This window comes from Panonychus citri, unplaced genomic scaffold, assembly GCF_014898815.1.
Source record: "Panonychus citri isolate SS breed McGregor unplaced genomic scaffold, ASM1489881v1 Contig00028, whole genome shotgun sequence".
Lineage (NCBI taxonomy): Eukaryota > Metazoa > Arthropoda > Arachnida > Trombidiformes > Tetranychidae > Panonychus > Panonychus citri.
The window spans coordinates 667,175-682,921 of record NW_026515433.1 but is presented as its reverse complement, the minus strand read 5'-3'; the positions used below and the strand labels follow the sequence as shown (position 1 = coordinate 682,921).

At 29.8% G+C, this 15,747-nt stretch overlaps 1 protein-coding gene across 2 annotated transcripts in view; it reads right to left on the bottom strand.

Annotated features, from left to right (window-relative positions):
* The window catches only part of LOC128397019 (nephrin-like), a 55,891-nt gene that overhangs the window by 28,142 nt on the left and 12,002 nt on the right, over positions 1 to 15,747 (bottom strand). For both annotated transcript variants that reach the window (XM_053357684.1, XM_053357685.1), the window contains exon 2: positions 2,385 to 2,768. In XM_053357684.1, coding sequence (XP_053213659.1) covers positions 2,385 to 2,768 — 384 coding nt within the window. The remainder of the gene's footprint in view (positions 1 to 2,384; positions 2,769 to 15,747) is intronic.

The window sequence follows — 15,747 nt, the reverse complement described above, 5'->3', positions numbered from 1 at the left end:
ATCATCATCATCCTCATCATCTTAGATGATAATAGAAGGTAAAAAGGATAAACCCTGTCAGATTATTTTCTCTCAGTTATACTCTTCAAGTTCTAATAGTTGGAGGTAAAGACAAAAGTCTTTCCCAACTCAATCAAATAGATAACAAGCAAAAGAGACTTTGAATGTTTACTTAGTTCGTTAAGGAAGCGGAAATAAGGTGTTAAAATGAAATTGTTTTGTTTACTTTGAAGAGAATTTTGTCAAACATTAACAGCGGAAAAGAATGAGGTTGGATGATGATAATGGGATGAAAAGAAAAAGGGAGGGAAAAAAATGTTAGAACAAGATTCAAAAGAAAAGTAGTTAGAATGTTGGTTATTCGAAATGATTCTGATGATGGAGATAAGATGATGATCTATCATTTACATTGAAATCAATGGTTTTGGTCTTAATTCTAATAGTAGTTAATAGAGTAAAAGGTGAAACCTCATGAGGAAATAGGAATGAATTAAGGTCTTGAAGATGGTGGGAGTGAGATGGAGATGGAGAAAAAATAACCAACTGAGAGATTTGTCTTTCTACTTTGAAAAATGCTTTTTGCATATACTATTATTTACCATGTTCCATGAGATTTGTTATTATCTCTTTTATCCATTTCCATCATCATTATAATGTTCAAGTGAATCTTTCATCTTTCACCATCAGCTCTTCATCTTCATCTTCAACCTCAAAGTCCAAACCTTTTTTTTCATTGCGTTTTTGATGATTCTTATATTTATTACTATTCGGTTTCTCATCTTAATGACTCGAGTTTTGCTTATAACTATTTTTCTGGTTCATAGATTGAGCAGAACAATTCATCATGGCTTTTGTTTATTTCTTTGAATTGGATTTTTGTCTCATTCTAACATGATGATGATATCATCATGATGCTCATGAAACTTGATGATATTTCTTCATGATGCTTCATTAGGATGAAAATGATCGCGATAGACTTTGGGTTGATGAAAGATGATGTTGACTGTAAATGTAGATTCTTGTTATTTCTCGTTGTTATTTAGTTGTTATCCTTTTATTTCACATCTCACCTTATCCTTTAACTCTCATCTTTCTCCCTGTTTCTTTCTCTCTTGTATTTATTGGTCTTAATGATGATGAATCATCATGAACAATTGGAAAATTGAAATTAATGAATTCTTATCTTACTCTTTCCTATCATGTAACTGAATATCATGTAATCCTCATGAGTCTCATTTCCAATCAAATGTTGACAAACCTATTTTCAGTTCAGCTTATATCATTTCTTACATCCATTTTCTGGAAGATAAAACTCTGAGCTAAATAACAAGAATCAGAGATAAATTAACAAAGTAAACAATTACCAACTTACACAATTAACATTATCATCTAATCATCTTGATCGTCATCAAAAATAATTACAAATTAACGTAGCTAATCATTTCTTTGAATCTTCAATAGACCAAAAATCACATGTCATTGAGCAAATTACCAAAGATTAAAACTAATCACATCCTTTTAGTACAAATTTTACAATCAATTAGGTTTATCATAAATCATAGTAAGAACAATATCTCAATAATCTGACCATTAATCAGTTTAAATCAATTATCAACATGATAACAAATCTAAATCAACTGTATAATATTGAATCTGTTCAATTATACTGATTACAAACAATCAAGAGTAACCGATGATAATAATCGAACGATGAAAAAAAAAAGTTGCAATCAATTAATAGACAGACAGAAACTAATCAATAATGATAATGATGACAATGATAAACAAAAAGACAAATTATCACAATCATTAATCCAGTAAACAAGAAACCAGAACAATTAATAAACTGCAAGTATAACATATCAAAACGTTGGTTGAAATTTTCATTCAACTAACAGCAATGATCAGTAACTCATAGATAATCACAATCCATTAGATGGTCATTGTTATCAGATTAACAGATCAACAATCAACCTCCTGCCCAGTGACTACCACCCTCTTAGGATAACAATACAAGTCAATCAGTTAACTAATGATATCCAGATTGACATATTTGTATTTCAAAGGATTGAATATCAAACTAGATATCAGAACAAAAAAATCCCATTCAGTTGAGTGTTGATGGAATGACATGAATCTATCATGGAAACTTATTGAGAATTGGCTTATATTTATACTGTTAGTTAATTTTAGGTCTTCCTGCAAGTGATTGAAAGCTTTTCGATACGAATGCTTTTCTGGATTAGAACTTTTTTTTCCAATTATTCCAATCTATTTACATTGGCAGTTAATACAATTCATCATTTATGGACTTTTCCATTTACTTTTATCAAGCTAAAGTTCATGATATATTAAGAAATACTGTTGAATTCAACTATACTTACAGATTACGTTAAGGCGAACTACATAGTTTCGAGTTCTTGATAATCGATAATCTATCCGGCAACGATAATCTCCTGAATCGGATTCTGTGATTCGATCGATAACGAAAACCGATGGATCTGATGAGGTATCAAAATAGTATTTGGATGGATCCGTTGATTGTCCATCCGAATTGTTGATATTTATAGATGAGGTAGATGGTGATGAAGAAGATGAAGATAAGGATGTGGCTGGAGATGATGAAGATCTCCTTGCATCGAGGCTATTCAGTGGTTTCCCAGTTATACCTCGATACCAAATGATGAGAGAGACATCATCACTCCACATGGTTGCATTACATGTTAGTCGAGCCTTAGTTCCAGTGAATGCAATCAATTCGGTAAATCCTTGAAACAATAAGAGAAGAAAAAAAAAATTAATCAACCGAATTAAATTAAATCTAATCACGTTTACTTTGCCACAATTGGACTTCAATGTTGATCATCACTGTGATTTCTAATTAATGATTTTTTGACTAAACTTTACCAACAATAATTACTAAAGATATTTCATATTATCTTAATGAACTTTAGAGAATGGAAATTACTTATCATGAAAATGTAAGAGTATCATGAGTATCTACACATTTGACTCTACTCACAAGATTAACTCACTCACGCGATGTCCCTGGTCCTTGAAAGATTCACTTCATCTTCATGATGATGATGATCATCGCTCTAAGTGATTATTGCAACCGTTTTTTATCTCTCCCTGATTCTTGTTTAATATCATGATCTTATCTCAGACTGATTGAAGTTTCCTTCCTGTTATGAAAGAAAAAAAGTTCCAACTCTAAATGTATTCACATTCTTTGCTTCAAGTTCTCGCTATTTTGACTTAATCATGAATTCAGATAAGTTATTTATATGTGACGTTACAAATTTCAAATCTTCATCATTTTCATGGGCTTCATTCAGTTGTAACAATCTCCGATTCCCCTGCGTTTCATTAGACTATCATTATTATCGTATTATCATTATGTACAATTACCAGAGTTAAGGGAATGCTCTAAGAAAATTATTATCTTAATAATGAAAGTCTCAGAATCGTTTTGAATTGGTATTCATGATAACATTTACAGGGTTTGACGATTCGGTTTCAAATTATCATAGCTATTAATGATGAATCAAATGTTGATTTACCAAATGCTCAATCGAGAAGTGTTAACTTATTTCAACTTATTATACTGAGTTAATTATCGTGATTATAGTGAAAATGTCATATTAATAAGCCTTTTGACATGTAGCAATTGAACTCCAATCTTTTTCACATGCACGAATTGTGTTCTATTTACATTCATTATTTTCTCTCTGATAATTACCCATTTTTCGGTGATGATTTCGGTATTTCCTCAAGATAGTGGAATGAATCTGAACAATTGTTAAGCTGCCGGTCGAAATTAAATCAGGGCAAATATTTGGGAAAAGAAGTAAAAACTTTACATCTTAATACATTTTACCACATTCTGTTCATTTAGTTTATACCCAAAGGGCTTGGAATAATATTAAGAACGAAGATCATCTGTTTTTTGCGATTATACTTGTAATGTACTTTTCTCGAATATCAAAGCCCATGTAAGAAAAACAAGAATACTTTTATGAGTATTGTTGATAACTCATAAGGCTCTGAATTCACAGCATGTAAAAACCATTAGATCCTTTCGATTACAAAGATAAGAGAAAGAGAAAAATAAAGAAAGAAAGAAGAAGCTAATAAAATAACCAGAGGGCATTTTGTTAACAAAGTAAATAAATATTAGAAAGAACAAGAAAATCAAAGATGACAATTTATTTGCCAGTGAATTAGCAGTAATGCTATTCAGTGGTTTTTGTGATTAACAATTAACTTAAAGTAATTATTGGCATCAAAAAATGAAGGAAAACCACAATTTTGAATAAAGTTAATTGATAAAATCAACTAATGAGACAGAACTTACATTGTATTCATTTGGTTCATTGAATCTGCAGTTGTAGAAACATTTTTGGATTAATTATCGACTTAATATCTCAAAATAATTAACATTTTCTGAATATTACATGAAAGTTTTGTCAAGAATATTTCAAGAATGCTATTGGTATAAAAAGTTTTCTGAATTTTCTGTTCAGTAACCAAGGAAAATGTTCATTAAATATGGCACCAAGAACATAACCTTATCTTAGATATCAATTCAGCTTTTGTGTATATTAAACTGAGTTTATGATTTTCTGCATCGACAGATTTTGTATCAAACACAATATGATGAAAATTAGTAACTTACTTACAATAATTGAACGAGTAAGTTCATGTTACTGGTCAGAATGATACATGGTGAAAATAATGAAGCAAAGTGTGGGTGGGTAAGGAGTTGAACTGAATAACAATCAAGTGATGCATGAGGAAGCAAAATGTTTTCCTGGTTCCTTTAATTACTCAAAGTCGACTTGAAACTCTTACGAGATATTCAAGAGAATCTGGACAATCTAGTGGATAGAAATGATATCCACTCAGATTGTTTAAGAATGAGAATCATGATAAAAGATTAATTGATCAATTGATTACTATAGGGAATTTAATTAATCATTGAAATACTTAAAAATATATCACATGAAATGAATGAGACACTTTATGATTATTTTGGTTATGCTCGGGTAAAGAAATGTGAATCCGGCTGAATATTCATTGAATAACTTTTCTCGGTTATCATGTTCATTTAAAATTCATCATGATTATATCTGTCTTTCTGTTGATTTAACAGCAATCAGATTAAATCATTTAATGAGTCTTCACCTCCCACTTTCCCTCCCAACTATCATTAACAATAGAGACCATTTTTTACCATAGACTCCAATTTTCCATCAATCATTTTCATCCATTTTCATTCATCATTTTCCATAAATAAAGAAACGATGGTTGTAATGATAGTGACCAATAGTGACCAGCAACGATTTAACATTATTTTGGATTCGGTTTATCAAAGTCATTGAATCAAAAAAGCAATAATTTTGTATCAAGTTAAAGTTATCACTTGATGATGATGATGATGATGTAATAATTCAACAAGAATGTATTATAATCATGATGTTATGAAGATGATAATTATCGTTGTCTATTTGTTGGTGTACTGAGTTAGACAGATGATTTTATGTTATGTGATTATAATGATGGTGATAAAAAATGATATCACTTTTTTACTTCATGTTTGATGAACTTTTTGAACTCGGATGAATATTAAGCATCATTATCATCATGAGAGGTTGGATAATTTATAAATCAACCAGAGTTGCTATAGTTATTCAGAGTAAAAAGAAAACAACTGATTCCAAAATTAGACTGAACATTTTTAGGATCATACATGTATGAATATTATGTGTTTCTATTCCCATCCACAAATGGAATAACAATTTCAAGGTCAACGAGTGTATAAAAAGTTCTTACAAGTTTTAGCTTCAGTTTCGTTCATCCAATAAAATGTTAATGATAATTACAGAGGTGAAATCGTGGATCATGATTAATCCTCTACAATGATAATCATTTTTATGGGCGAAGATGAAGATTAACCTTAGAATTAGATCTTTTCCTTTAATGGATAACCATTTGTCTCTCTCCCTGTTCTATTTTCTCATGTAATTCCAAGATGTTCATCAAAATGATCAGAATCATTCAGATAATTAATTGTAATAAGAAAGAAACAAAAGATTCCCATGATAATCTGCTGGTGTTGAGATAAAAATTGAAAGGTTCAGTTGAGTTGAACAATTGATTGACCAAAGTTAAGAACTTCAACAAAAATGATCTAATCTTATTTGTTTGCTTACCTTTCAATTGAGTTCAGTTGAATACCTGAGACATGATCATTTCCCTCCTTGAGTAACATCAAATATAATGATTAGTAAACAGAAAAGTGAATGAGACAATCAGGAATTAAATTGATTGTTATTCAAACCACAACAATAACGTTACTGGACCAAAACCATAATCAAGATTATTTCAATCGTGATTAAAACTAATCATTCAAAGTTTCTAACACCTTCAACCAGAATGGATAATACTTATTGTAATCATCATCATTTGATTTATCATTTCAATCTCATAGTAATTAGAAAGAAAGAAACAAATGAAGAGAGAGAGAGAGAGCTCGATAAAATTACCTCCCTGGATCCATCCAAATCCATGGTAATAGTAAGAGCTTATTCAATGTAACAAATTCATCAACCATTAATTGTTACCATAATGATTGGTTGTTATTGTCTATCAAATTTAATTGCAATTAGGCTTATCAACGATTAAATCACCAGGACTTGAAATGAGTTTGATTATTTTTTTTTCTCTTGGTTTGATTTTGATGATTCTGTTGATGACGTTCAGATTATGATGATGTTAATAACAATCATGATGATAATAACAATAACATTCGGTTTATTATTATTGCAATTACATTGGTTACATTTATTATATTGTTGATGATTATTTCTGTTAAAAAGGCTGATGATTATTTCAGATGTTTATGGCATAAAGTAACAAATCAAATGATGAAAATCAATTTTCAACAATTATGTTCACTAATTTTCGTACCTTGGATTAAGTCGATTCTCCTCATCAGGGTAAATGATCATCTTTCGTTGAACTTATCTCCTAATTGTAGTGCAAATAAGAAAAATTCTCAGTTTACGATAAAACTTTTTCTCTATTATTTACAGTTCGCAAAGAAAAGTTGTCTCTAGACAGAACTTTTCTGAAGTGTTGTCTGTGTTTCTGCAATTTCTTTGAATTCTTGTTACTTTTTTGTTCCTATTATGAAACATAATATCTCGATAATCGTGATAATGTTTTAGAACTTTTTTCTTCTTAGAATTAGACTCTTTTTTTGTCGAGTTTTTGTTCTTTTTGTTTTATTTCTTTCAAAATCTGATCATGTAACTACATGAAATTTTATCAGGCTACAATTTATCCCCATGTTGAGCAATGGTGTTTGTCAAATTGCTTGGAATGATGATAAATATGATGAAGAGAAATTTTTTTTCACTTCTCACTGGTCCAACGAAACGAATTCAATTCAATTCGATTAGATCATAGATCAGTTGATCCGTCATCATCATCATCTGTATTATCATGGGCTGGGATTGTCGACATTCAAATGTTAGCTAATGCATTCTGGTGAAAGACATTTAGTGAATTACATTTTATCGTCTCATGGTTACTGAATTGAAACTTTTTTTTCATGAACTTCGTCCCACCCAAGCCCTTGCCATCATATTTATATATTGAATTCAATTTTATCTACTCCATTATTATTACAACTGTTCAACATTGGAAACTTGATCCACAAAATAAATAGAAAAAATTATTCTCAGTGTAATTTAATCACCTACACTTTAAACTAATCAACTCGTTGATTCTCATTTTGCTCATGATATTCATCTATCATGTGGGTAACAGATTAATATCATTCAAGAGTTTTAACTCTAGTTAACTAAAAAACTTTAAAAGTAATTAGGTTACTATTGATAGAGCCAATTAAATAATTTATGCAACAATGTATTTATTCATTAATCATGGTGAAAGCAATTAAAACTTCGTAAACAATTATCATTAATTAGCTTTACTCTAAGGTGAAATTTTCATGATGGATAATAATCAATGTTTCGTAATCAATTGTATACGATTGATTATCTTCTCGATTAAAAGAGAAAATCGATATTTTCGTTTTAGAAACAGTGTTTATCTTTAATCATTGACGTTAAATCGTAGTGAATAAAAAAAATCAACAGGACCAAATGGAACATCATTAAATGTTTTATTCTCTTAAGAATTTATCTGATTCATTGAAATTCATTTCACATTCATAGTTTTCATTAGAATCGCTACACTTTCATGTTCCAATTGATGTTATATAACATTTTCAAATGATCATTTGATGACCATGTTAGTTGATGGAGTTGATGAACAGGATCAATATGAAAAGAATACTGTTTCTTTCCAGTTTCTTATTCTGATTATGGATTGGATGTACACTTGAAATAATGATAAAATATCAAAAGTAATAAATTATGTTTGATTTGAATGTGAAGAAATGGAAAATATAAAAACTGAAACAATTTATTAAATTGAATTTGCATTTAAAGACTTAGCCTCTATTTTGTCTTGACTGTCCAGTTAGAATCTGGTCATTTATCAACGTCAACGAATTCAGCTTCATTTGTAATCACTTTTACTTGGTTTAGTATTAACGATCAAATGTTTTTTACCATCAACTTGAGATAAACTGTTTTCATTCATTGATTAAAGAGAGATTCCAATTGATTGTTGCAAGTTTTTGAACATCATCATTCAATCCGTTTCTTAATCTCTAATCCATTTGAATGTCCATCTATCAACATAAATGCCAGTGGATCATGAGACTTGGTTCAATTGGTTCTTTATCGATCAGTCAATTTCAACAGCGATGAACTTTTGCTGGAAATAAATAGTAACTGAACGTAGGCGGAGGTCACGATGGTTATCAATAAATTATAACTTTTCGATGACAATCAAAGTGCTATTAATTGAGATGTAATTGTCAACACTTGATATTATCAATTAATCAATCAGATTCATCATTTAGTGATAGATACATTGATCACTTTTTGGATTTGCTTGAGATACTCGAGTATTCAGAATCAGTTTTCTTGTGATTATTATTTCAACAAATTCAGTTTATCTAATTTGAATCATTCAGACTTCATATGTATTAATCAAGGAAAATATATTGATGATTTGAATGAGTTGAATTTGTTGATCTCAATTGCAGTTTCTGATATTTGATTAGTTGATATTAAACAAGTGACAATATTATATTAAATTGATTGTTGATACTTGATGGATTTTAGAAATGATTTGAACAGCAATTAAATATTTTCTCAATTGAGATAAGTAAACAAAGTTAGACAAAAATTGATTGTGGTTATTTGATCAATAGCCTGGAGGCAATTTATCATTATTATCGTTACATTGGTTAGCCATGGATCTTGAAACTTGACTCGTCATGAGAAGATCAACTTCAAATCAGATCAAGAGATATCATAAAGGTTTCATCGATCTTTTCATATTCCTGATGATTAATCTTTCAGAACAATTTAGAGAAAAAGGAAAAGGAAATACAAGGGGTAAAGTAAATATTAAAATCCCTAAGAGGCCTGACGGAGAAAAGTTTGATTTCAACGTTGATAAACTGACCTCATACTCCGAATCATATTTTACCTTTTTCATGATACCAAATCTAATTAATCACTGTTCTGGATAATCAATTATTCTTGGTAACGTAATTTCAAGAACTTAGAACATTTCAAAGTGGCAAGTTCGAAAAGTTTTTCTCCCAAGAGGTTTTTAAGTTCAAAGTTTGACCCGTTGATTGTTTATAATTTATTTTCTTCTGCGGTGACGAAATTAATTAAGTGTCTCTAAATTTGGCTTCCTAATTAAATAACAATCAATACAAAACTTTCATTGGTTTAATCACGTTGGATAAACAATTGTTTGCAAGTGATTGAAATCTAAAACGTACAACAAAATATAAGTAATCATTAATTACGAGAAAAAAACAATTATCTTAATTGTCTAGAAATTTAATATCCTATTGATATCGATTGGTAACAAGCAAAAATGACGAAAACAGTTAGATAACTAGACTAATATTAGACGAACCTTTTACTTGATTGATATCGATCCAATTTAGAACTCGATAGTTTTCAATTTGTAAGTAACTGTAAAGCACTGATTAAGTATTCCAGAATTCAATACAACAAGTATAACAACTTGATGATTTAATTTGATTGAAAATCAGTACAATTTTCTGAGTCAGAATTGAGCCAATTCGATTTTTCATTTTTATTCTAATGATGCTACGATTTCCTTTAACATATTTCCAGAATATCATGATGAGAGAACTTTTCTATTCCCAATTATGAAACAAAATTCATTTTCCATCTAAAAACTTCTAATGAATGTTTCCGACGTAAGAATAAATGTCAAAGACAAGTTATTGTCATAAACAGAAAGGTGAAGATACGATGAGTTTTAGAAAGAAAGTTTTTGGTATATATTGGATGGAAAGCTCCATAACTATGTATGCAAATTATTTCCATCAGAATAATTAATAAATCATGATAACAATGATCAATACAGCTTGAATTCTATGGGTGAAAAGAGGCAGAAAAAGTTCAGTTCAATTCCGATTCCCAAGACGACTCAAAAGTAAATACTGAGAGACAATATTGAGATTTGTTGTTCAATTGAACTCAGCATAATATTACTGAGAACTGTTGATTGTTGATAGATTTGTGACCTTAAATTAAGTTAATTTGAATGTAACAACAAAATAATCAGCTTAGCCTGAAATAGAATTAACAGAATTCATGGAAAAAAATTCTTGTTCCTGGTTCAATGTTACACCATCCATCTTATTCAGTCATCCAGTCGTTCATTCATATCCGTTCAATTGCAAATAATTTCAAGAATAAACCATGAACACCATCATCATCATCATCAAACGCAAACATGATGATGATGTGGAAGAAAGATGAACAAAAGGAAAAACTTTAAGAAAAAAGTTCAGATAGTTGATTGAATAGAAGCTCAGGAAAACAGGGCAAATCTGATTCTTATTCTAAATCATTTTCATGGTAATGAAGATTGAAAAGAAGCCAAAGATGAAACATTTCTGGTTCACTGTCAGAATCATCATGAACTTACAGTTTTATTTTCAATCAAGTGACCTGTGAGGTCAATAGAGTAAATAATCATGGCAAGACAAAAGTACATTTATTAGATAGATTCGAGTGCACGTCAGCAAGAGATTCACGTTCAGAAACAAAAAAGATGACTATTATCAGCATGATGAAGAAATTATGAAACTAAGAATGAAAAATCATCGTGATTATCATGAAAATTGAAAGAATACAGAAGAATCTCATTGATTGATGCGATTCCTTTGAATATCAATAGAGAGCCAATATGGATTTTCTCATACCGAGGAACTTGAATTTTGATGAAAATGAACTTTTTCAGATTTATCTTTTTTTTACTTCCTTATAATCATGACTATAAATATATTTATCTATTTTCATATTCACCATGAATAATGAATTGAAATTCAGATGGAGAAATAAGAAAAGATATCTTTCTTTCATAAAGAAGGTAGAAATTTTTGATCTAATATAAATACTCGTTCATCCATGAAGAACATGATATCATGAAGATTATTCTGCTGAGGAATTTCCCTCCGAATTCAGTTTAATCTTCATAATTTAGCAGCTAAATAAAAAAATGGAACATAAAAAAGTTTGAAATTATATCAATATTTGATTCGTTCAATTGATTCGAAAACCTCGGAGACAAGTCTAGTTTTCTAAATTATGGAAACTTTTTCTTTCATTGGAAATCATTCACCTGAATAATCATCTACATTTTTTGAGATGAGGCATTTTATCAACTATTTTGTCTAGTTCATAGATTAAACAATTTTAAAACCGAAAATGAGACTAACGAATTGTATTGGATCTGGGTGCATCATCTGTCTTTTTTACTACTTATTTAATAATCACCATATTTATCAGAATATTAATCAAAAAGTTATTAGCAATCAAAAATGGGCACCTCATTGTTGATCACGGTGTATGAAAGATCAATAAACCTCGTACATTGAGCATAGTGACAATGTTGGTCACATAGACCCCAAGTTATTTTCATCAATGTCGATTCAATAATAAGATCATAGTAGTTAACAAAAGACCATCTCTGGGCCAAGCGTCCACTCTGGACCAAACTTTCTGAGCCAAAGTGTCCACACTGAACCAACATTCTGAACGATAAATTTCCACTCTGGACCAAATTTTTTATTGATTTTTTTTGGCACGAAATTCAAAAAATTCGAAATTTTTCAAAAAGGTCATGAGACTAAAACTAACATTCAATGAACTTATTTCAGGGCAGTTTCTGGCGCAAAATTCAAATTTTTTAAAACGGTATAAAAGAGGATGAGCTGACGGCGTCAGCTCATTCGATACGGTTTTCTCAATGAAGCATAACATGATTTTACGAATCATCATTTTCATAATTGTAACAGTCATTTTACTACTAATATTCTGTGCAATATTTTTTGATAACGTCAAATATGAACACATCAATCTAGCCTGATTATCGTATTGATAATGTAGTTTCAATATGGTCAATCGGTCCAATATACTTTAAAGTTGATAATACAAATCGAAAGAAAAAATTCAATGCACAAGTTATACGAACTGATTAGGGTGTGCTACTACACATATTACATTTACAGAGATTTTCTCAATCAACCTGGTCCGATGAGCCATAAAATTGATTTAATTTTGTCACTTATGACGAGGATAAATCACCTAACCCCCGATCGACAAAATGCTGTGAGATCCGCTATAAAGGAGCAGCTATTTGATTTAGTTGATGCGAAAGCATTTTTGATTGCTAAAAACACTAAAAAGCGCATCCGGGAGCTTAATTCCCAAATACGAGAAATCGATATTCTTTTCGATTTGGAAGCTCATAAGAATGCGAAATTGTTCAATGAAAATCAAGAATTGCGAAAAATGTTGGCAATTAAAGAAGGTGCTGAGGGTGATGAAGACGTTTCTTTTTTATCTTGGGTTATCAAAAAGATGAAAAATGAGTTTTCAGTTGACACTAAAAAATTCAAAAATAGCCCTCGAGGTCTTTAAAACAAATTGAAGCAAGCTTAATAGCTCATGTTTTCATTATCAATTAAATTTATCTTTAGTTTTTCAAATTTCGCACCAAAAAAATCACCTAAAATTTTGGTCCAGAGTGGACGCTTGGCCCAGAGATGGTCTTTTGTTAACTACTGATCTTATCTCTTCAATTGACTCAATTGTTGCTGGAATAATAGTTGTTTTAGCGGGTATGAAGTTTCGAAATGTTGTTAGTATCCTGATCTATTATTTAATAATCGGCTGTGATTTTACTTTAAAACTTGCAGCCTTGTGGTTATTTTATTGTCTACTATGATATTTATTGTATTAATAGTATCTTGACATTGTAGTTGACAGGAAAATGAATTATCATCATTATCATTTGATTATTTATGATTACAGATTTATTTGTCATCTTATTATAATTATCGTTATCATCTTGTTATTTCATGATTAACTTAATTCTAGGAGGATATTTGATGAAAAAAAAAGTTAATCGATAAACTTGTGTCTAAGTTATTAAGAAACAATGATTACCATTTCCAGGTGATCTTATGTACACTGTTTACGACAAAATTAATCAAACTGATCAATATCATATTAAAGAATGATGATGATGATGATGAAAAGGATTAACCAATCCCATGGTGAAATTGAATAACATTGAAAAGACTCAAGTTGTCATGTTAACTACAAACTGGAATGTGTTACTTTGTTATCATGATAATATCGTTAGTGAATCTTGTCAGTAACTTTTTTTTCCTCATTCTCTTTTCTCTGCCTTATCACCAGAAACTGGATGGGAATCGAGTCTTGATATTATTTTGGTCACTTCTCACTCGTTCCCTCCACCTACAATTATTATTTTCACATCACCTTCTCCCTGTTTTTGTCCTTTGGTTTAGAATGAGTGAAGAGAGATTACCTTGTAATGATGATGATCATCTTACTTGGAAAAAGACTGTTTTATTCACCAATAAAAACCTTTTGTTTTACAATCATTGTTCCGTAAATTTCATTTAATTTGGTTAATTGCTATCGCAATGGGATTTAAATTCAAATCCAAGCGGATTAATGAATAATCTATTAGGATGATCAGAAAGTTTTGCACGAAAAATCAATCGAAAATTAAACAAGTAATATATCTCGAACTGTTAATTACAAAGATTTAATTTTTTCAGAATAATGAATTTAGAGTTTTTTATTTCTAAATCATTAGATTAATCAAAATTTGAAAATTTTCTTCCAGGCCAAAATTAACGGCAAAAATTACCAAAAAATTCTTATTTCTCATTGACTCTTTTGAACGGGATTAAAGTGGCCTAAAAAAAGTTTTTTCAATATTTTTTTACCATTAGCCTAAAATTCAGTAATTTATCTTTAATTGTTACAATTTTCAACAATTAAATATTCATAATTAGAGAAAAAATTAAATTCGAATATTGAGTTTTTTTCTCAAGAAAATTCAAAGTTCAGGGTAATGAAATCGTTTTTGCTATTTAGTCAATGGCAATTTTTTGTTTTCATGGTGAACTTTGAATTTCTTGAACTCAACAATGCCTACTCTAATTAATATTTAGTGAAAATGTAACTAATGAAATAATTAATTACAAACTGTCAATAATATTAAAACAAACCACTGTCATTCAAGAATAATAATGAGTACAATGAAACATAGATATTGACCTTTCAATTTTGATTAATCTAATGATTTAGAATAAAAACTTTTAATTCAATAATTAAAAACATTTAATTCTCTAGAATCAGTGATTTTTGTGTAATTCAATGTTTAATACGGAATTAATTTTTCGTGCAAAACTTTCTGATCATCCTAATACAATCATGTTATCATTCTAGCTAATTGTTTTTATTATTCGTTTATTGTTACTAAAAATTAGAACGAGACCAACTTATTTAATCCTCTTTATTTTTGGATCTACTGGAAACTACTTAACATGGGATTTTATCAGTGACATACGAATTATTCATAATTTTTAATTGATCGGAAAATAGATGTTCATTGGCACGTGAAACTCAATGAATATTTCCTTTTACGAGTTTAATTTACATTTAGTTATAACTTTACTACAAAACCATACCAACGATACTGAGAAAATAATTTGATTAGTCTTGCTGATAATTATGAAAGTAACGAATGTAAATATTATTACATGTATGATAAAATTAAGAGTAGAGCAGCACAGTTAACGCTGACCGATTCCTTAATTTTCACTAATTGATTGCCCAAATGATGGGATCCGGATGATAATCATCAATAGCTGCAACTTTTTTCTATCGTATCTCATCTTATGCTCAGATTGAAAGTTCTGTTCTTATCAGCTCGAAGTGGAAGATGATGAACTACCAACCTATTTTTTTCACCCACTTACTAACCGAACTCTCATCAAATAATGATAATAATCACTGGGAAGGAGAAAAATGTGGAAATGAAAAAAGTAGATGATAAGTAACCTGCTGAGCTTTATCGTAATTACAGTTTCTTCTTGCTGATTTTATTGTTGTTCCCATAATGGCTCATGTTACAATCTTTACATTCGTCTCTTCCTCTCATCATCACTTCCACCACTTCCACACTAGCAGCTGAGGTCATTTACTTATGAAGAAAATGCTG